Below are 21547 nucleotides of genomic sequence, written 5' to 3' on the forward strand. Positions count from 1 at the left end.
ATGGATATTTTTATATTCCAGCTTGACCCAATGTAATTACCAGTATGCATTTATTCGATCCCCAGCTGGAAATCACTCTAGTAGGCACTGCTATTTTGACTGCTCAAAGAACCCAGGAGGTAGGTCATTCGCTCAGTGCAGGTGCCATTCAGAAAAAGCTTTGCATTCTCTCAATGAGTGCAAAGCACTCTCTGATTGGACAAAGTGAACATTGCAATGTTACCACCCTGACTCTCCACCTCATTCATTAAGAGGATGCTTGGCATTCATTGAGAAAATGCAAAGTGTTTTCTAACTGGGGCCTGAGTCATGTGGCAAACTCTTGTGTTCACAAAGCAGCAGAGCAGCCACTTGACACAGGACCTGGTAACTAGTAGTGATCACTTTTTCTTATTGAACTAGACAAACTTGTGTTTTTTTTTCAACCAAACTAATTATGCAACTGTAGTAGCAGTGCCTATTACAGCCCGAGCTTCCACAGGGAACCCACGGGTATGGCAAATACAAGCTTACATTGATCCAAGCTGGACCAATATATACCTATGTGAAAATATCCATACCTGGAATTCCTCTTTAATATTGTGTACATCAATATGTGGCAAGCAGTGAGAAAGTAGGAAAATCTGATAGTCAAATGCAGTGGGGGCAGCACTCCCCTTGCCCGCCCACTCACTCGCTGTCTGCCAGTTAGTCCAGCACTTACCCCATCTATGTGACGGGTGGCAGCTGCAGGCAGCGGCTCCTGTATCCTCTTCTCCAGCATGGCAGCTTCTGCTGTGGGTCTCCTCCTCCTAGACGCTAGGCGTCCAATAAGATCACTTGTCCTTTCAGCCATTTGGGTGGTGGGTCTCAAGACTGCTTCCTGATTGGCCAGGAGGAGGATTAGTGTGAGAATGGCGAATTTGCATTCGCCAATCTCACACAACTGGGTGGGCTCAGAACGTAATGCTCTGTGCCCTGAGCCCACTGTTTTTTAAAGCTCAGTAGAGTTTAAATCCCCCCCCCATTTGAATTCATGTTAATGTGCACCCTTAATGGGACAGGCCACCGCTGGTCAAATGATCTTTTCTTTATAGCAAGTCCTACTAATGGATGGCTCTGACAGTCGCTGCATCTTTAGGCAGTTATTATCATAGGTGTAGTAAAGTGGATTGTACTTTTCAGTTTGCTGTTGTTTCGGAGCTTGGAATATCTAACAGACAGATTCTTAGTTCAATTTAGTAATAAATCTGTTAACAGCGGAGGCATACTGTATATATTAACGTTGAATAGTGTGACCTGGTAACGGCACAGCTGTCATTTTTCCTACTTCTCTTCTTTAAAGGTTCCAGCCTACAAAATATCTGGGGCTAGAGCCCATAGCAGCGTAGTAAAGAAAGTCTTACGCTTGGGCGGGCATACACATGTATATACAGTAATATACAGGTATGTGTGTGTATATATCCCCAGAGAGCCTCCTCACTTACATCAGGGTCCCCAGAGAGCCTCCTCCTTACATCAGGGTCCCCAGAGAGTCCCCCACTTACATCAGGGCTTCCAGAGAGCTCCCCTTAAATCTGGGTCCCCAGAGAGCCTCCCCCTTAAAATCAGAGTCCCCAAAGAGCCTCTCCCTTACATCAGGGTCCCCAGAGAGCCCTCCGCTTACATCAGGGTCCCCAGAGAGCCTCCCAAACCCTTGTGGACCCCTGCAGAGACTCTGGCTTATGGGCCCCAGATTCGGGGATATAGCCCCAAAAGCCACCCCCTAGCGGCGCCACTGGTTCCAGGTAATATTAGAGGCTAGGGATCTTAAAAAGAGCTTTCAAAATGTTTAACAGTACAATCCATAGTTTACACAAAGCATTGCAGCAACCAAAAAGAGCATACCCATGGAAGTAACCTTTCGTTTTCTGTGATTTATTTTTTTGCAATGAATCAATTAAATTGCATTTCATTTTGAGATTTTTTTTAAAGAATAAAGTACTAAAGATTTAAAGGAAATGTCCTCAAACCAGACTGAAATGGTTACAGTGCAGCCAGTCTCTAGATCTTACATAACCTGATTTTCCCTCTCTCTCCTTCAACCAGCCTAAAGAATCAAACTGAACAGTAATACAAGGAAGAGAATCCTCTTTGATGTCCGTCATGGATGTTAACATGTCCCATGTCGGAGGATAGAGATAAGCCTGGAGAAGCATTTGTTAATTGCTTTTGAACTTGGTGTTGAAGATAATTGCTTGATTGTCCCAGCAGGGAACTACTCCCTTTTGTCCCCACATGCACAGAAAAAGCTGGGTAGAAAATTACACAAATTTAAATTTTGAGCTAACACGGGCCCGTGAATGTTACCGCTAAATAGGGCCGAGAGACGGGAAAGCCATGTTTACTGGCCTCTGGCTGCTATTCACAAATTGTATATGGCAGAGCCTCTAGTCTGCAGATAGATGTAAAGTAAGATGTTCCCTACCATATATATGGACCTTGGTTTCTGTCCTGATATAATGGGAAACATTGTAAGAAAAAGAATGAACACAAATGAGAAGGTCCTTGCTTTTATATTATTTAAGTTATTATTAGTTCCATGAAAAATACAAAATGATCACAGATAACCACAGGCTCCTTTCACACTTGTGTGTCTGATGATCTGACTTGTGAGACCCAAAGTGTCAGGTCATGTAAAATGCCATTAATCTCTATTAGAGTCGTTCCAATTAACACTACTGAAGTTGCTGCCTCTTCAGAAAAGGTTCCTGCAATACTTTGACAGAACTTCAGTGCCGGAGAGTATAAAAGTCTTATCCCTTCAAAGTCATGGCAAAGTCGGACTCCAAAGTTGCACTGAAAATCACGCAACTTTGGAGTCGGCTAGTGTGAAAGGACACAGCTAATACACACAGACATTACACAAAAGGGAAAGGACAGACAGATGGGAAAAAATCCAAATGACAATTTTACAATTTACAATTTAATCCAACCTTCACTACTTATTGGCATTTTACTTTACTACATATACCTTACATTACATTATTGGGTTCACCCACTCTTCACTACTGTCCCTTCAGTGTTTCAGCGGACAGTCCGCTCGTGTGTGGGGCTTCAGCGGACAGTTTCAGCGGACAGTTTGACGAACAAAGTTTTTCGGAAATTCCGAAAAACTGTCCGCTGAAACTTGGTTTGAGCGAACAGTCCGCCCGTGTGTAGGCCACTTTCGAAATGAGCAAACTGTTCCCGCTCGGAGGAAAGTCTGCTCATTTCGAGCGCGTGTGCAGGTAGGCGGGCCCGCGACGGAGACGTCGCGGGCTCCGCCGCCTGGAATGGACTTAAAGGGGAACCCCAACGCCAAAAAAAAATCGGCGTGGGGGTCCCCCCAAAGTCCACAACAGACCCTTGTCCGAGCACGCTACCCGGCCGGTCAGGAAAGGGGGGCGAACGAGCGCGCCCCCCCTCCTGAGCCGTACCAGGCCGCGTGCCCTCAACATGGGGGGTGCCTTGGGGAAGGGGGGGCCGCGCGGCCCCCCCACCCCAAAGCACCTTGTCCCCATGTTGATGAGGACAAGGGCCTCTTCCCGACAACCCTGGCCGTTGGTTGTCGGGGTCTGCGGGCGGGGGGCTTATCGGAATCCGGGAGCCCCCTTTAATAAGGGGGCCCCCGGATACCGGCCCCCCACCCTATGTGAATGAGTATGGGGTACAATGTACCCCTACCCATTCACCTGTAAAATAAAAGTACCCAAAAAAAAAACACAACACACGAGATAAAATATTTTATTGCACAGCTCCGGGGGTCTTCCGTCTTCGGGGGTCTTCTCGCCGGACTCCTCCGCTATCTTCTTGTAGCTCTTTTGCTAGCGGAGGAGTCCGGCTTTCTTCCTCCCCGCCGCCGCCCTCTTCTCCCGACTTCGGGGGTCTTGTCCCCCTCTTCGGTTCTTCTGCCGGGCCACCGCGCCTTCTTATAGCTCTTTTGCAGGCGGTGGCCCGGTCTTCTGTCGCCGCTGTCGCCGCTGTCGCCGCCGCCTTCCGTTCTTCTTCTTCTTCTTGTTCTTGTTCTTCTCCAGGAGATGTTGACACGTCGCTCTCTCCGGCCGGAATGCCAGAGCCGCGCTGAGCGGCCACTTATATAGTGACAATGGGGCGGTGTCACATGGTATATGTCACATGGGTTGGTCACATGGTGACCCCGCCCCCTTACGATGTCATAGTCCCCATGTGACATCAACCCATGTGACCAACCCATGTGACATATACCATGTGACACCGCCCCATTGTCACTATATAAGTGGCCGCTCAGCGCGGCTCTGGCATTCCGGCCGGAGAGAGCGACGTGTCAACATCTCCTGGAGAAGAACAAGAAGAACAAGAAGAAGAAGAAGAAGAAGAACGGAAGGCGACGGCGACAGCGGCGACAGCGGCGACAGAAGACCGGCGACAGATTCCGATAAGCCCCCCGCCCGCAGACCCCGACAACCAACGGCCAGGGTTGTCGGGAAGAGGCCCTTGTCCTCATCAACATGGGGACAAGGTGCTTTGGGGTGGGGGGGCCGCGCGGCCCCCCCTTCCCCAAGGCACCCCCCATGTTGAGGGCACGGGGCCTGGTACGGCTCAGGAGGGGGGGGCGCGCTCGCTCGCCCCCCTTTCCTGACCGGCCGGGTAGCGTGCTCGGACAAGGGTCTGTTGTGGACTTTGGGGGGACCCCCACGCCGATTTTTTTTCGGCGTTGGGGTTCCCCTTTAAGTTCATTCCAGGCGGCGGAGCCCGCGACGTCTCCGTCGCGGGCCCCGCCTACCTGCACACGCGCTCGAAATGAGCGGACTGTTGCCTCGTGTGTGGGCGAGTCCGCTCATTTCAAAAGTTGCGCGGACTTAGTACGACGAACAAAGTTTGCCGTATTTGTCCGCTCAAAAAGTGCCGTGTGTGGGCGTGTTCGTTCATTCAAAAGTTTGAGCGGACTGTTTGACGAACTTAGTTTCGGCAGACAGTCCCCGCGTGTGTACGCCGCCTTATCCGTGCATTTCTCTTATATTCACCGACCGACACAGCTCCTCTCTGTAACTACATGCGTTGTATAGCCTGCCATTAGGAGAAACTAGGCAAAATTGTTACACAATACACAGAACTTTAATCCCGCCTCGGGGGGGGCGGGCCCCATGCTATCAACCCTCCTCCTGCTATCAACCCTCCTCCTGCTGCTAGCAGCTTCAGTTTTTATTTTGCCTAGCAAGGAGAATGACCTAGGAAACCCTGCGGGCCTCTCGGTCCATATTTTTACTGCAGGTTTGCTGCTTTTTGCGCAAGATGAGAGATCCTGAGATCTTCTATCAACTGCCAGCTGGGTGACAGGCTGGTTAATGAAATCCTTGTAGTCCCCCCAGTCCAGCCATCGAGCGTGAGCAGGCCGCAGCTACGGCTCGGCAGGCCACGACATACCGCATGCACCAGAGGTGGTCGGTGAGCTTCAATGCTCCGGGGTATACATGTGACCGGGCTACTGATGTCTGGATCACAGTATACCGGGCCAGCAGCTACCCTGTAACTGCACAGGCGTAGGTCTGTGATGGAATGTCTCCCAGCTCTTCAGGACTGGTAAGTACGGCTCTCCCTGCTTTGGTGGGGGGGAGCAGCTGGGCATTCCCTGGGGGGGGGGGGTCGATTCAGGGGCCACCTCACCTCCTTATCTTCTCTCCCAAGTCCCTATCACCCCTCCCTTCCCCCCCTGAGGGCGATGTCTGCATGCGCTGTGGGCGGTGTATGTGTGGGTCGCTGTTTCTCACCTGTGGGGGCTCTGTGCGGTTGCCGTCAGTCCTGGTCCAGGTCTGGAGGTCCCCAAAAAAGCAGTTTTTGTGGAGGTTGTCTGTCTGTCAGCAGGCAGCTCGTTTTTATTTTTGCTCTGTTCACCGCATTGCACCGTTCAGGTGGCCATCTTGGATTTGGGAAAGCTATAGATTCCCCTGGTCAGCTTCAGCAGCCATTTTCCCTAGGATTCCTATTGATTACATTGTGAAAGCCTGAATGCTTTCTTCACCGCTGGCCTCTAGTGACAGCATGCAATGTGCTTGCTCTTGTTACTTCCTGCATCCCCTGTGTGTAAGATACACTGGATGGCTCTGTGCTTGAACGCTGAAGCTGTTCTGCAGATCATTGCACCGCTGTTAGAGCTGCTGCTGCCACAGTTATTTCTCCTCTCTGCTTCTGGGAACCTCCTAGGGACTAGGCACTATTGTGGCATTCACAGAACGCCCCAGGGTAGTGAGTCTATCGCTAAGCACCACCCCCCCCCCACGCAGCGGCAGCAGAAGGGTGGAACCTTCACTATCCTAAGTCCCCTTGCAGGTGGCAGACAGGATAGGGTAAGCATGGCTTCAGAAACTGGTGTTTCTTCCCCCGAAATCCAGGCTATAGCAACCGGGTCATCTGCGGTTAGTGCGGTGCGCATGGACACCCTGACGGCGTTCTTGGACTCCTATGTTGCTAAAATAGAGGTGGCACATGGCAGGAAAGGTGCACGTAAGAGGCCCCTGCCCCTCCACCTCCTCTGGGGAGAGCTCTGATGCAGACTTGGGCCCTGCTGTGGCTGGAAACCCCTACTCTGACCTATCAAATGTGGCTGACCAGGACCATTCGGACAGTGAGGATGATTCCCCGTCCAGGTCCGGGCGCTTGTTGGAGCACTTATCACAGCTGTGCGTGATACCCTGAAGATTCAGGAGCTAGCAGATTCCTCTGCTGATGTACCAGTCCCTTTTGGGTCCCACAAGCCAGCACGTTCACCTAAGGTGTTCCCGTATTTGACTGATTTTGACACATTCATCTACTGGGAATGGGGTCGCACGCAATGGACCTTTTCAGTCCCCAAAACTTTGGCGGTGCGTTACCCCTTTGAGGAAAGCCTTCTCAAAAAATGGTCGGCTCCTTCGGTCGTGGACCCCCCAGTATCTAGGTTAAATAAAGTAACCACGATCTCGGTTGAGGGGACTCCTGCTCGTTCCTTGTTTACGGTGGTGGGGTCAGCCATGCGACCTGTACTGGCATCCACATTGGTGTCGCAGACACTATCTGAGTGGGCAAAACTTTTGCACCACGAATTGGGAGAGCAGAATGCCTCCCCTGTCTGCATGGAGCTAGCAGACCAACTAGTGCATGGCCTTAAGTACGTTTGTGACACGGCCCGCATCTTCGGGAGTTTGCAGCCCGTTGGACCTCCCGGTTATCAGACCAGACCAATGGGTCTGCGATCTAATTTCCACAGGTTACTACATAGAGTTTCTCTCTTGGCCACCAAACAGATTCTTCCCCTCCAGCATACCCACGTCCCCTGTTCGCCGGGAGGCCCTGCTAGGGGCAGTAAGGGACTTGCTGAATCAGGGGGGGGGGGTTGTACCAGTTCCGGACTCGGAATGCTTCCAGGGGTTCTACTCAAATCTGTTTGTGGTTCCCAAGAAGGAAGGGGTACGTCCAATCTTGGACTTGAAAGTCCTCAATCACTTTGTAAAAGTGCAGAGGTTCAGAATGAAATCAGTTTGCTCAGTAGTCGCTGCACTCCATCAAGGGGACTTCCTGGCGTCCTTGGACATTCAGGATGCCTACCTGCACATACCCATATGCCTTCGGCATCAAAAGCTTCTGCGTTTGGCAGTCGGGGAAGCCCATTACCAGTTTGTGGCTCTTCCCTTTGGTCTGGCATCAGCCCCCCGAGTCTTTACCAAAGTACTGGCTCCAGTATTGGCGTTGCTGCCACAACGCTGGAACGCGATCGTGGGTTACCTAGACGATCTCCTCCTGAGAGCTTCTTCCGCCTCAGAATTAGAGGAAGATGTGGCGATCACCATGCAGACCCTGCAAGAATTTGGGTGGCTGTTGAACCTGAGGAAGTCAGTGGTTGTGCTGACACAGCGTCTGGAGTACCTGGGTTTACTGCTGGATTCCAGCGAGCGTCTTTCTCCCCTCAGACAAATTGCAGACTCTCAGATCTGCGGTAAAACTACTGATGAACCGCAAGTGGTCATCACTCCGCTTTTGCATGCGAGTGCTGGGGCTCATGGTAGCCTCTTTTGAGGCAGTACCTTATGCCCAGTTCCACACCAGAGTCCTGCAGAAGGAGATCTTGACAACATGGGACAAATCTCCGTTGTCCCTGGATCGGCAGATCCAGGTGAGCCAGCCAGTCAGGGATTTCCTGATTTGGTGGTTGAGGTCCCTGGTGATTCAGGCCGGCAAATCGTTCCTTCCTTTGAATTGGATGGTGGTAACTACGGACGCCAGTCTGGCCGGCTGGGGTGGAGTGATGGGGATTCAGTCGGCTCGGGGCCTCTGGTCGACAGAGAAATCCAAGTTGCCGATCAATCTGCTCGAATTGAGAGCGATCAGGCTGTGCCTCCACACATGCTCGATGAGTCTTCAAGGGCGTTCGATCAGAATACAGTCAGACAACGCCACGGCTGTGGCATACATAAATTACCAAGGGGGAACAAGAAGCTCCGACACTGCTCGGGAGGTCGCTCAGATATTTCGGTGGGCAGAGCGACACGTTCCGGCCCTGTCGGCCATTTACATCCCGGGAGTGGAAAATTGGCAGGCGGACTATCTGAGTCGAAAGATGCTGGACCCAGGAGAATGGGCATTGCATCCGGAGATATTCAGGCTGCTGTGCCTGAAATGGGGCACACAAGAGGTGGATCTATTGGCCTCCTGGCTCTATCTGAAGGTCCCGAGATTCGTGTCCAGGACAAGAGATGGACTGATTGCCCCAGATTGGCCTCAGCAGCCCTGGTACGCAGACCTGGTGCGTCTGGTGGTAGACAGGACCTCCTATCTCAAGGTCTAATCTTTCACCCTGCTTTACCATCGCTGGCTTTAACGGCCTGGCTGTTGAAAGCCAGGCATTGAGGAATCGGGGTCTTTCGGACTCGGTGATTCCGACTATGCTGAGAGCGCGGAAATCTTCTTCCAGGAAGATATACCATCGTACTTGGAAGGCCTATATCTCCATGTGTGAGGAGAAGGGGTGGCATCTGCACTCCTTCTCTATATCCAGGATCCTGCTGTTTCTTCAGCAAGGTGTAGACCAGAGGTTGACGTTGAGCACCATCAAGGGGCAAATTTTAGCTTTGGCTGTCTTTTTTCAGCGACCCCTAGCGTCTCACTCATTAGTAAGTACCTTTGTTCAGGGGATGCACCATTTAGTCCCTCCGGTGCGTCCTCCGGTGCCTCTGTGGGATTTGAACCAGGTGTTGTCGGTGCTTCAGAAGCCGCCGTTTGAGAATATCAGGGAGAGTCCTCAGTTGACCCTTTCACAGAAGGTGGTCTTTCTAGTGGCCATCACATCGGCCAGGAGGGTTTCGGAACTGGCGGCCTTGGCCTGCAAGTCGCCTTATCTGGTCAACCACAGGGATAAGGTGGTGTTGCGTCCGCAACCGTCTTTTCTACCGAAGGTGGTCTCGGCCTTTCATATCAATGAGGACATTGTATTGGCATCATTGTGTCCTAAGCCGAAGCACTCCAAAGAGGTGGCACTTCACACTCTAGATGTGGTTAGGGCTCTGAAGGTGTACTTGTCTGCCACAGCTTCCTTTTGGAAGTCAGACTCGTCGTTTGTTTCGGTGGCTGGTCCTAAGAAGGGAATGGCGGTCTCGTCAGCCACCATTTCCAGGTGAATCAGACAGCCCCCCGGGCAGGATTAAAGTTCTGTGTATTGTGTAACAATTTTGCCTAGTTTCTCCTACTGGCAAGCTATACAACCCATGTAGTTACAGAGAGGAGCTGTGTCGGTCGGTGAATTACAGAGAAAAGGATTTTACGGTGAGTAAAAAAAATAAATCCTATTTTTTATAGCATTGATCGCTGTATAAATGACAATGGTCCCAAAATAGTGTCAGAAGTGTCCGATGTGTCCACTATAATGTCATAGTCCTGATCAAAAATAAATAAAAATCACAAATCGCCACCATTACTAATAAAAAAAATAAAAAGCCATAAAACACCCCCCTATTTTGTTGACGTTATAACTTTTGCGCAAAGCAATCAATATACGCTTATCGCAATATTTTTTTATTTATTTTTTTAACAAAAATATGTAGAAGAATACATATTGGCCTAAACTGAGGAAAATACTTTTTTATATATATTTTTGGGGGATATTTATTATAGCAAAAAGTAAAAAGGTGATCGAATACCACCAAAAGAAAGCTTTATTTGTGGGGAAAAAAATGACATCAATTTTGTTTGGGTGCAACGTCGCATAACCACGCAATAGTCCGTTAACCACTTAAGGACCGCCTCACACTGATATACTTCGGCAGTAAATATATATGTGTATATCGGCGTGAGGCCGCACTCGAGACCCGGTCCTGAGCTCCGTGACCGTGGACCCGATCACCGCCAGTGTCCCGCGAACGGGTCACAGAGCTCAAGAACGGGGATAGGTAAGTGTAAACAAACCTCTCCCTGTGCTTCCTAGTGAGCCTGTCACTGATCGTCTGTTCCCTGTCATAGGGAAAAACTATCAGTGATGTCACACGCCAAGCCACGCCCCCTACATTAAAAAAAAAACACATTAGGTCACACTTAACCTCTACACTGCCCCCTAGTGTTAACCCCTTCACTGCCAGTGAAATTTTTACAGTAATCAATGCATTTTTAATCGCACCGATCACTGTATTAATGCTAATGTTCACAAAAATGTGTCAAAATTGTATATAATAATGTCGCAGTCACAATAAAAATCGCTGATCGCTGCCATTACTAGTAAAAAAAATTATTAATAAAAATGGCATAAAACTATCTCCTATTTTGTAGATGCTATAACTTTTGCACAAACCAATCAATAAACGCTTATTGCGATTTTTTTTTTTTTTTTACCAAACATATGTAGAAGTATACGTATTGGCCTAAACTGAGGAATAAAAAAATGTTATATATTTTTTGGGGATATATATTATAACAAAAAGTAAAAAATATTGCATTTTTTTTCAAAATTGTCGCTCTATTTTTGTTTATAGCATAAAAAATAAAAACCGCAGAGGTGATAAAATACCACCAAAAGAAAGCTCTATTTGTGGGGAAAAAAGGACGCCATTTTGTTTGGGAGCCACGACCGCGCAATTGTCAGTTAAAGCAAGATGGTCCCGGGCTTAAGTGGTTAAAACAACGCAGTGCCAAATTGCAAAAAGTGCTCTGGTCAGGAAGGGGGTAAAATCTTCCAGGGCTGAAGCGGTTAAAGTCACTCCATCAATTCATTTGTGCTCCTTTGCTTGAAAAAAAACGTTTCTCCTTTTTACCCATCACCCGCAAGCCCATTTAAACACAAATAAGTGCACAGTGATGCTAGAGATGTTTAGGCACATTTATGCATTAAATGGCCAGAATAACTGAATAGAATACATCATTGCCAAACGCACATAAATGCGTATCTAGAACGCAGCTTTTACTGGCAGGAGAAAAGGCATTTAGAGGAGCTGAGCAAACACTTGGCCCTGGTTCACACCAGTGCGACTTGTCATGCAGCTTGACAGTTCAAAGTGGCATGACAAGTTGCACCCCATGATTGGCTTACAGACACGTAGCTGTACACACATCTGAGCAGTTACATGCTTAGAGTAATGGAAGAGCATTCCTGAACAGAAAATGTCTGTGTCCAGGAGTGCTCATCGGTCTCTGTACACATGTAATGACTTACATATACACAAACATCTGTAACTCCCGGGGACAGAAATATGCTGAATTCTGTTGGTGTTCCTCCCTCTGCACCCATGTGAATTGAGCTCCTTTAAGAAATTAGTCCTTAGCCCAGAGCAAGGATACAGACCGGTCTGCTGGGGCCTAATATGGAGAACCCGGGACCACCAGCCATTTGTAAAAGTGAAATTGTTTTTATTGTAACAAACAAAACAACTTTCTTCAGCCAAACAAAACAGTCCAAACTCCTGGTGAAAAAAAACAACTTTCAGCTCACCACCTGTAAAACTTGTCTTTTAACAGGGTTCAAAAGCTAGGTCACCAGCTGCTTAGCATGTTCTCATTCACAGCAGTCCACCACTGTCTCCCAAATGTGTCCAGCCTCACACTCCACCTCACAGACTCCTACTGGCTGGAACCCTTTCAGGGCCAGAGTCCCAGTAATCAGAATTGAAGGCTCTTTCCCACCCATAGACTCTCCGAGTCTGCAGATTTCGGGTCCCAGAGGCATCTTGCATGCGGAACTGATGTTTGAGCATCGGCTTTTTTGGACGTAATTTCAGAGATTTGTTTTGCACCTGTTTGTGCATATGTATGCGTGTATATGCGCATTTGCGCACACTATACATTCCTAGGGAAAATTCATTAATATTCATGCTCATATGCATGTATTTTCTCACATTTGCGCTTCCTGACACAAAATACTGACTGGGAATGCAGATTTCTTCTTTTTTTTTTACTCAAGAATAGGCAACGCATTCTAGATCAGTAAAAATAAATGCTGTAGTGAGCTCTTTCAAGATGTAGTGTGCAAGAGGCCATATAAGGACTGATTTTGGGCAAACTGTAAGGACTGCCACAAACCATCCCTGGCATTCTGTACACAACCTTCATGTTTAGCTCATGGCAGATTTGCTTTAACTACTTTGGTTTCCATCATATGACACATCAACATACTCTGTCTCTTCTTGTCCTCCAGTCCTAACAGTATCTAAAAAAATGTTTTTAAAAATCGCTATAAGTTACATAGTTAGTAAGGTTGAGTAAAGACACCAGTCCATCCAGTTCAACCTGAGTGAGTGTCTACAATTGTCCCTATTGTAGACTTTGAGAAGATCGCACTTTGTGTAATGAATCATTGGTTATGAGATGTATTGTTTAGTTATTTTCCTTCCTTGTTCCTTTCTTGACAAAATCCAATAAAACCCCAGTGATAGGAATAAACAGCATTTTACTCACATTTTTCCACAGTTCTGGTATTTGTCTGGCACGTTTTCTGGATCATGTTTTATAAATATCCAATGTATCAAAAGAAATGCATTTCTGTTGAAGAAAGTCCATCACGTTGCGATGATTTGCAACCCATGCATGATTTCCTTTTTTCATATTAGTTCGTCATTATGGCCAGGAAAAATAGAAATTATAGGTATTTTCTTTTAGATTGCTACAGAGGAGATCTTTTGGAGACTTATGGAAGTATTCATGATATGCTCCTTATCATACTATAGTGCTTTTAGATTATAATTGTGTGACTCTTTTTGTTTTCTTGTAGCAACAGATGCACAGGCTGAAATGACCAGGCTTAGCGAACTGGACACGGAGCCAAGCCACCACAGTCCAACACCTGAACCTCAGACCATTGATCAGGAGGAGGAATGTGCTTCTCCGGAGACCTTAGACAGCAATGCTGAGGTAATGGAGACCGGATCCCTGGCTCCAGAGGAACCATATAGTCCAGAGAAGGCCCCTGAAGAAAACGGTGTTTCCACTCAGGACAGTGAGAAGGAAAGAAAGAATAGAGAGCACTTATACTGTTCCACCTGCAAGGTTACTGTGAACTCGGCATCTCAACTGGAGGCTCATAATGCTGGTTAGTAGTGGCGACATTATTGTAATGTTATCTCCATACAGTAGAGAAAAAAATTGTAGCACTATCCACAAAGTAACCCTGTCACCAACATGAAAACATGCAAAGTAATAGCGCAGAAAAAAAATATTATTTTAAATGCTTAATTGCAGACTATTCCTTTCCATAAATCATTTTTATATTCACTTGCAATTTGTCTCTAAGCATGCTGGAAAATTGACTACTCTTGCAAGAATCAGTTCCCTAACACAGCCACCTTCCTCCTTCCTCTTCTGGGAAGGTGTAATTACTTTATGTGCTGGTGCAGCTCCTCTGCCACTGCCCACAGCATTGAGCTGCAGTTTTACCACCCATGGCCTTCCACCTAAACTCTACAATACAGTCGGAGTAGGCTGTTCACATGCCGCAGCATCTCAAGTTGGCAGGTGGCGCTGGCCAGTATATCAAGTTGAAACTCAGCCTCTTAGCTAGTGAGGCCATACCACAAGTGATTGGCTCAGGTTGCAGCACATTAGTCAATGTAAATTGCAAAAAAAAAAAAAAAAACAGGCATTCAGAATTCGGCAAGATCATTTCCTGAACATCTGACATCGGCTGCTTAGCCGTACACTGAAAAGCAATCCACCATGGATTGGTTTTCAGAGAATGGGCTAGTGTGAACTTAGCCTTACTGAGCTAAATCATATAACTTCAGCTCTATGAGTAGGTAATGATACTGTATATTGGAGGACTACATGGGCTCATAGACATGGACCAAAATACATTTAAAGCGTTTGTAAATTCAATGTTTTTTCTTTTAAAATAACAAAGGTGACAAATTAGTGCATCTCTGTAGTCATTTATACATCCTTAGATTTATTTTTTACATGCAGGTAGTTGTGATTTGGTACATGCATCTCACAGTCGCTGCACAGCAGAGCTTAGACTGGGGTAGCGTAAAGCAAGTAAATAAGGAGCCAGTTGGTTATGCTTCAGCACAAGTATCATACTCATAGGGGGAGAGAAAGGACATTAGTCCATAAATCTGCGGTTCCGTCTTTCTCTGTCCAGTCATATAGTGGAGGGGGCTGTATGTGCTGATGAGCTGCAGCAAAGAATAACCTTCCTTCAAGGTATTTAGAAACTAAATTTTAAAATCTGAAAAAAAAATTTTTTGTCCATCCAGTCCTGAAGTTTACACAGCTCTACCACGTCACACAGCTTTTATTGTCCTAGTCCAGTTGGAAGTAAGTTGAGCAGCATTTGTAGATCTGTATGGAGAATTGTATACACATTAAAAGTCATTATGTTATGGGTTGTGGGAGGAGCATATGAACGCTATGAACATTTACAAACCTCTCAACTTATATCTGATGTGCATCTCCTAAAGATCAGGACACCTGGTAGTAAGATATTGTTATTGTAACAGGTGCAAAGCATAAATCCATCTTGGAAGGACAAAGCACTCACCCAAGGAGGAACAGGGGCAAAGCACTGAGCCGTGCTACCCGAAAACCTAAGAGAATTGGCAACAAGAGCAGCATTGGCATCCAGAACAAAGCCTTCAACTGCCCCGTGTGTGAGATCCATGTCAACTCTGAAACCCAGCTCAAACAGGTAAGTTGACCCTCATGTTTACTCAGCTCACTTCCTCCTGGAAGGGGTATGGTTTGGGTATTGTGACAGCCGTGAGTGTCAGCTATCAGAATACAATAGCTGGCAGTGGAAATCCAACAATTAATTTATCTCTTTCAGCCAGCAGGGTGGTCTCAGGCCAGCTTAAAGTGAGATAAAAATCTATCTATTCTTAAAGATGTTCCCTCCCCACTCCTACCTACCCTGCCTAACTTATATAAAAAAGATCTGTACACCTACTTATTAATCCATTCTGGCCCGGTCACGATCCACTCATGTTGAGTGAGGCCACATTCTCCAAGTGACCAGTAAAAGTACACTGTTTCCCCCGAATATATGGATTTGGAGATACTGTTAAATTGTTTTTGTATTATTTATATACTGACCCCTGGTGTAACCTCTTTATGAGTGTTATGTACAATTCTATTTGGAATGATTTTTAACTTGGGATTTTCATGTAAATTTGTCCTTCTGTGGTAATAAAGAAAATGGTTTTAATCACACTTTGGGGGTAGGTGAACAGGGATTTACTAAAACTGGAGCATGCAATCTAGCCTTGTAAAGAAGAAATCCCTATACATGCCTTTTTTGAAGCCGCTCTGGTCCAGTCTCCAGCGGAGGAAGCTCTGCAGAGGAGACAGCCGGCAACAGCTGGGAAATGCCTAGGAAGTGACGTCATCCATAGAGTTACTATGGGGCTTTCATTGTCGCTGCATCTTCTGCACATGCCTACACAGAGAAGCAACTGCTAACAGCTCAGTGTGGGACCGGACCAGAGCGGCTTCAAAAAAGGTATGTGTAGATATGTACAGTATAGTGATTTCCTCTTTGCAGGGCTAGATAGGTTAGACTTAGATGGTGGATGCCTGTAGATTTGCAGATTTTAGGCCCCTTTCACACTGGGTTGGTGGGTGCGTGAGCGGTAAAGCACCACTATTTTTAACGGCACTTTACCATCAATTTTGCGGCGCTATTCGGCTGCTGGCAGAGCGATTTTGCCCCCTGCTAGCGGCTGAGAGAGGGTTAAAATCAGCTGAAAAAGGGTTAAAACCACCGGCAAAGCACTGCTGCAGCTGGTGGTATTGCTGCGCTACCCATTGATTTCAATGGCCAGGAGTGGTGGAGGAGCGGTATACACAAAGATGCTGCTAGTAGGACATTTTTTAGCGTCCTGCCAGCGCATCGCTCCAGTGTGAAAGCCCTCGGGTCTTTCACATTGAAGACATAGGAGCTGCTGTTTCAGGGCGCTTTGCAGGTGCTATTTTTAGCGATGTAGCACCTGCAAAGCGCCTCGTGTGAAAGGGGTCCTAGCGTTAAAGTGAACTACTTTAACTGACCAAGGTGAAATTAGAAGCTGACCATGCACAGCTGCACTAGATTGTGCATGCACCATTTCTTAGTAAATCTCCACCTTTGTTTATGTAAGCTACTGAGGGGCCATACCTTAAAAGTCTTGTCATATTGTGTTCTATATTTTTTCATAGCTGAATTAGACAAGCTGAAGATAAAAGCTGATTGGTCTGTAAGACTAGATGTGAAGAGCACCCCACTCTTCCTTACATCACATGTCAAGGACCCCCCCCCCCCTTAGGAAGTCAAGAGCCTCCTCTCCCCACTCCCTCTTACTTACATCACAGTGCACCTCCTTTACCTTGTGGTGCTTCTGGGAAGAAACTAGGGGCTGAGCTGGGAAGTAGAAAGTGCAAGGTCTGGAGGAGGACTGGAGCCAGCGGGGGTACCACGGCTGCACAGAGAGGCTCAGGATCTGTAGGAGTTCTGTCCTCCTCTCTACTGCGGAATGCTGATACAGACGAGGGGGGGGGGGGGGTCAGAGACAAGCCACTCCGTGACTGCATGGAGAAGCGCATGATCTGGCGGTGGAGTTCTGTCTTCCTCTCTGCTGCCAACTGAAGAGACAAGGTAGGGGCAGAGATGAGGGGAGGTGCCGCAGCTGCAGGAGAGGTGCAAGGGCCAAATGAAATGGCCCACGGGTGTTGTGTTTGTCACGTGTGCAGTGAAGTTTGAATCACAAGGGTGGATGACCAGAGTTACAAATAGCATAGCAGGTAATAATTTCACAGCAATCAATTTGAAGCCCAACTCACGCCTTTTGAATGAAGTGGGGAAAGGTTGGATCCTCTGTCCCATTTTATTTATTGCCATTTGTACTTCCATTATGGAGACTTTCCCTGACTCCTTGTTAAGATAGTGAATGGGAAATCTCTACAATGGGGACATAGACAAAAACAATTTTTAGAGAAGTGAGAGATTAGAACGTCAAACAATGTTTTTAATTATTGTCCGAGCTTCCTGTCTTGGTAACAACTGCCCCATTTCTTCTGTTGGTGTCACAGGGACAGGAAGTGAGGGGGAATCTCCTTAGTGTAATCTAATCACAGACAGACAAATATAAAAATCTGATAGAAATTTGAACTCTCCCCCAACTTGTTCCAAACCTAAAACTAGTTCCATAGCTCCAGAAATGTTTTATAAGGTTTAGAAGTGATATACAGTATATAAAGTGCATGTAATTACTCCATATCACTGAATCATGTTAAAAGATGTCTCATACACAGAAGTCAATGTGTTTTCTTTGCTTATGACAAACAGAATAAGTATTCCAGGATCTGTTTTTTCTTTTGTATCAGCACATGAACAGCAGAAGACACAAAGACAGATTGGCTGGGAAACCTCCAAAGCCCAAATACAGTCCTTTCAGCAAGCTGCAGAAGAATGCTGCTTTAGCGGTGAGTGCACACCAATTATAATGCAGAGACCAATTCTCAGCAACTTCTATCACAATAAGAAAATGGGAGATCAAAATCTGATTGTAGGATAACACTTTAACACAAAGCCAATGTGTTTTGGGGGAAAATTAATACCCCCTTCATCAGGATCAGGGCTACAAAGAAAAAACAGTGGACTTTAAAATTATGTAAGGATATGTAATCGAGTAAAATAATCATATTCATATAAAATGTACATGGTGTGTAATTTTGGAAGAAATTATATATACACACTATAAAAAAATATTGTGCTGGGTCTACTTAAAAAAACGGAGGCAACTATTTGCAATAGCTTTTTAAAGAGGAAGTAAACCCTGATGGGGGTAAATTCTTCCGGGGCTGAAATATTGATTGGTTTGCGCAAAAGTTATAGCTTCTACAAAATAGGGGATAGATTTATAGCATTTTTTTTTTTTTTACTAGTAATGGCAGTGATCTGCAATTTTTATTGTGACTGCAACATTATGGCGGACACATCAGACAATTTTGACACATTTTTGGAATCAATACAGCGATCAGTGCGATTAAAAATGCATTGATTACTGTAAAACGTCAAAAATGTCACTGGCAGTGCAGGGGTTAACACAAGGGAGCGGTGAAGGTGTTAACTATGTTCCCTGTGAGGTTATTCTAACTGAAAGGGGAGGGACTAACTACAGGAAGTGACACATCGTGGTTCCTAGCTAATAGGAACACACGTTCTGTCACTCCTGTCAGAACAGGACAGGGAAGTGTGTGTTTACACACACTCTTGCCTGTTCTGTGTCTCCTGGTCACAATCACTCGGCACCCACGCTGTGTGGCGGCATGCACACCTGCTGTCCGGGCCCCGCGAGATCACATACAGTAATGTGATTTTGCACAAGGGGAGCCAGTCTGCCGCAGTAAAACTGCGGAGGCTGGTCCGGAAGCGGTTAAGCATGCGTCAGTTGACCTAGTCATTCAAGCTATCGTTGGTATAGGAGTAGGCGCTTGGTAGTCCAAAGTGAACATCTCAGGCGCTTACTGCCCATTGAGCCATCCCTCTAGCAATGGCATAGGGATCAAGTGGAAAGGCTAATATTATTTCACCACCAAATTGTCATTTGGTACTAGAAAAAAAAAAAAAACACAACCCATGGCTGTTCGATACTTTTGCCCAGTCCCTTTCCTGGACCGTGTTGCATCAGGCACGTTGCCAGAAAGTCATCCACTATCTCAATGACTTCCTGCGCATCGAAATACCCAGTGATCCCACAGTAGACGTTGACAGCTTAAGAGGGGTATTGGGTATTTTAATGTGCCCAAAGCAGAGACTAAAGTGGACAGTCCATCAGCTTCTTGGGTGTCATGCTCAACGCACGATCTATGCAGGCCAGCCTGCCTCCCGACAGGTTGACACGCATCAGGTCGGTCATTCACACCTTTACCCTTACTTGGGGGTGTACCAAGAGAGCTACAACACTTGCTGGGCATACTCGATTTTGACATGAGGATCATCCCTCAAGGGCGGTCCTTCATCTCATGCCTCTTAGGCCGCGTACACACGGGCGGACTGTCTGGCCAACTAAGTCCGTCAGACAATCCGACAGACAGTCCGTCCTACTTTTGAATGAACGGACTTGACCACACACGATGAACAGACAGTCCGCTGAAAGCTTGTGCGATGACGTGTACAGCATGTACGACGGGACTAGAAATACGACGTCCAATACACTGCAATGCAACCTTCGGCCGTGTAAATCCTTTCTGAGCATGCGCCATACTTAGTCCGTCCAACTTGCCTACTCACGAGCGGACTGTCCGCTGAAACCAAAGTTGGACGGACAATATTACGGAAATTCCGAAAGACTTAGTCCGCCAGACTGTCCGCTGAAAAAGTCAGCTGAAGCCCACACACGAGCGGATTGTCCGCTGAAACACGTTTCAGCGGACCAAGTCCATCAGACAGTCTGCCCTAAGGCCTAAGGCCTAAGGCCTAAGGCCGCGTACACACGCGCGGACTGTTCGCCCAACCTTGTCCGCTGAACAGTGTTTGGGCGGACAGTCCGCTCGTGTGTGGGGCTTCAGCGGACAGTTTCAGCGGACAGTTGGCCGAACAAGGTCTTACGGAAATTCCGAAAAACTGTCCGCTGAAACCTTGTTTCAGCGGACTGTTCGCTCGTGTGTAGGCTTGTTCGGCCAACTAAGTCTCGCGCATGCTCAGAAAGGATTTCCACGTCGGAAGGTTGCATTGCAGTGTATAGGACGTCGTATTTTTCGTCCCGTCGTACGTGCCGTTCACGTCATCGCTCACGGTTTCAGCAAACTGTTCGTCCGTCGTGTGTGGCCATGTCCGTCCATGCTAAGTTTGAGCGGACTGTTCGCTCAAACTGTTGGACGGACAAAGTTGGGCCAACAGTCCGCGCGTGTGTACGCGGCCTTAGTTTCCTCTCGCAGGCGCAAGTTCCTGACCAAATTCCTAGGCTAGACACAGCAGTAATAGCGGATTTGTCAATGTGGGACGAATTTCGCACGAACTGGAATGACATATCAAATGTTCACCCCGTCAGCATCCTCTTTGTCACCTTGGGTAGCCACAGACGTCGCAGTCTCTATAGGCTTCGCAGCAGTTTTTGGCCATCATTGCTTGCAGAGCCATGGCAACCATCCTCCTGATCATCGGGTTCAGTCAGTCCTTCTCGCTATTAGAACTCTACCCCATTGTGGCTGCAGCTGAAGTCTGGGGCAGCATCTGGGCAGGGCAAACAGTGATGACAATCAGGCCACAGCTAATATCATAAATATAGGCAGGTCCAAATCGCTAGCCATCATTTCCTTCCGGCGCAGGCTGGTGCAACTCTCCCTGCAGCATCAATTCACTGCATCTATATGCAGTGAAAGTGCAAAGAAAGTGCAAAGACTCGGCCGATGCACTATTCCGCTTTAACCTTGCTAACCTTGCATCATTCTTCTCGTAGGAACCTAGAACCGACCCAACCACATCTGTTATCCCACATTGGTCACGGCTGACACTGGATTAAAGCACACCTAGGCGATGCAACCCGCCTTGTAAATCAGTCATTTTCCCGAAACACCCTGTAGGCCTATCGTACAGCCTGGCATTCATATGGCAGGTTCCTAGCATCAGCAGCATCACAAAACGGGGTCCCGGACCACATCAAGAAGAGGGGCAGGGGAAACCCGCTTGCTTTGCTCAGTACATCCCCAATCCACAAGCAGATATGTCAGAAGCAAGCTTGCCCTGTAGGACATTATCAGCTCAAATAAATAATTACCTCCCTAACCAAGTCTTTTGCCCCCTTCTCTTGGCATACCATCCTGCAGACTAGGGCACATTTCAGGTCTAGTTTATGTTGTTAGTCTTGTGACATGTTTATGTGGTTCATATCTCTCCAGACATAGGGCTCCTACCATATATAGTAAGGCCAGTATGGTGGGCTGAAATTATGAGAGGAGCCCGGGGGGTATTTAAGCCGACCACCCACACTGGTCTGTGTTGGTTCCAGTGTGCGGTACCCACCCATTCATTCCCCTTCTTAGGGCACTTCTCTTAAAAACACTTTCTCTACAAAACTATACGCTCATTTATCTTGGGCATGCCCCCTTCTCATGGCATACCGTCCTGCAGAACAGGGCACACTTCAGGTCTACT

At 47.2% G+C, this 21547-nt stretch overlaps 1 protein-coding gene across 2 annotated transcripts in view; it reads left to right on the plus strand.

The window, feature by feature from the left end:
- Positions 1-21547, plus strand: part of ZNF385C (zinc finger protein 385C) — a 619764-nt gene that overhangs the window by 580693 nt on the left and 17524 nt on the right. For both annotated transcript variants that reach the window (XM_077459559.1, XM_077459560.1), the window contains 3 exons: positions 13199-13516; positions 14922-15109; positions 17776-17874. In XM_077459559.1, the coding sequence (XP_077315685.1) occupies positions 13199-13516; positions 14922-15109; positions 17776-17874 (605 nt within the window). The remainder of the gene's footprint in view (positions 1-13198; positions 13517-14921; positions 15110-17775; positions 17875-21547) is intronic.

Source organism: Lithobates pipiens, unplaced genomic scaffold, assembly GCF_037356315.1.
Source record: "Lithobates pipiens isolate NorthernLeopardFrog02 unplaced genomic scaffold, aLitPip1_a1.2 Scaffold_28, whole genome shotgun sequence".
Classification (NCBI taxonomy): domain Eukaryota; kingdom Metazoa; phylum Chordata; class Amphibia; order Anura; family Ranidae; genus Lithobates; species Lithobates pipiens.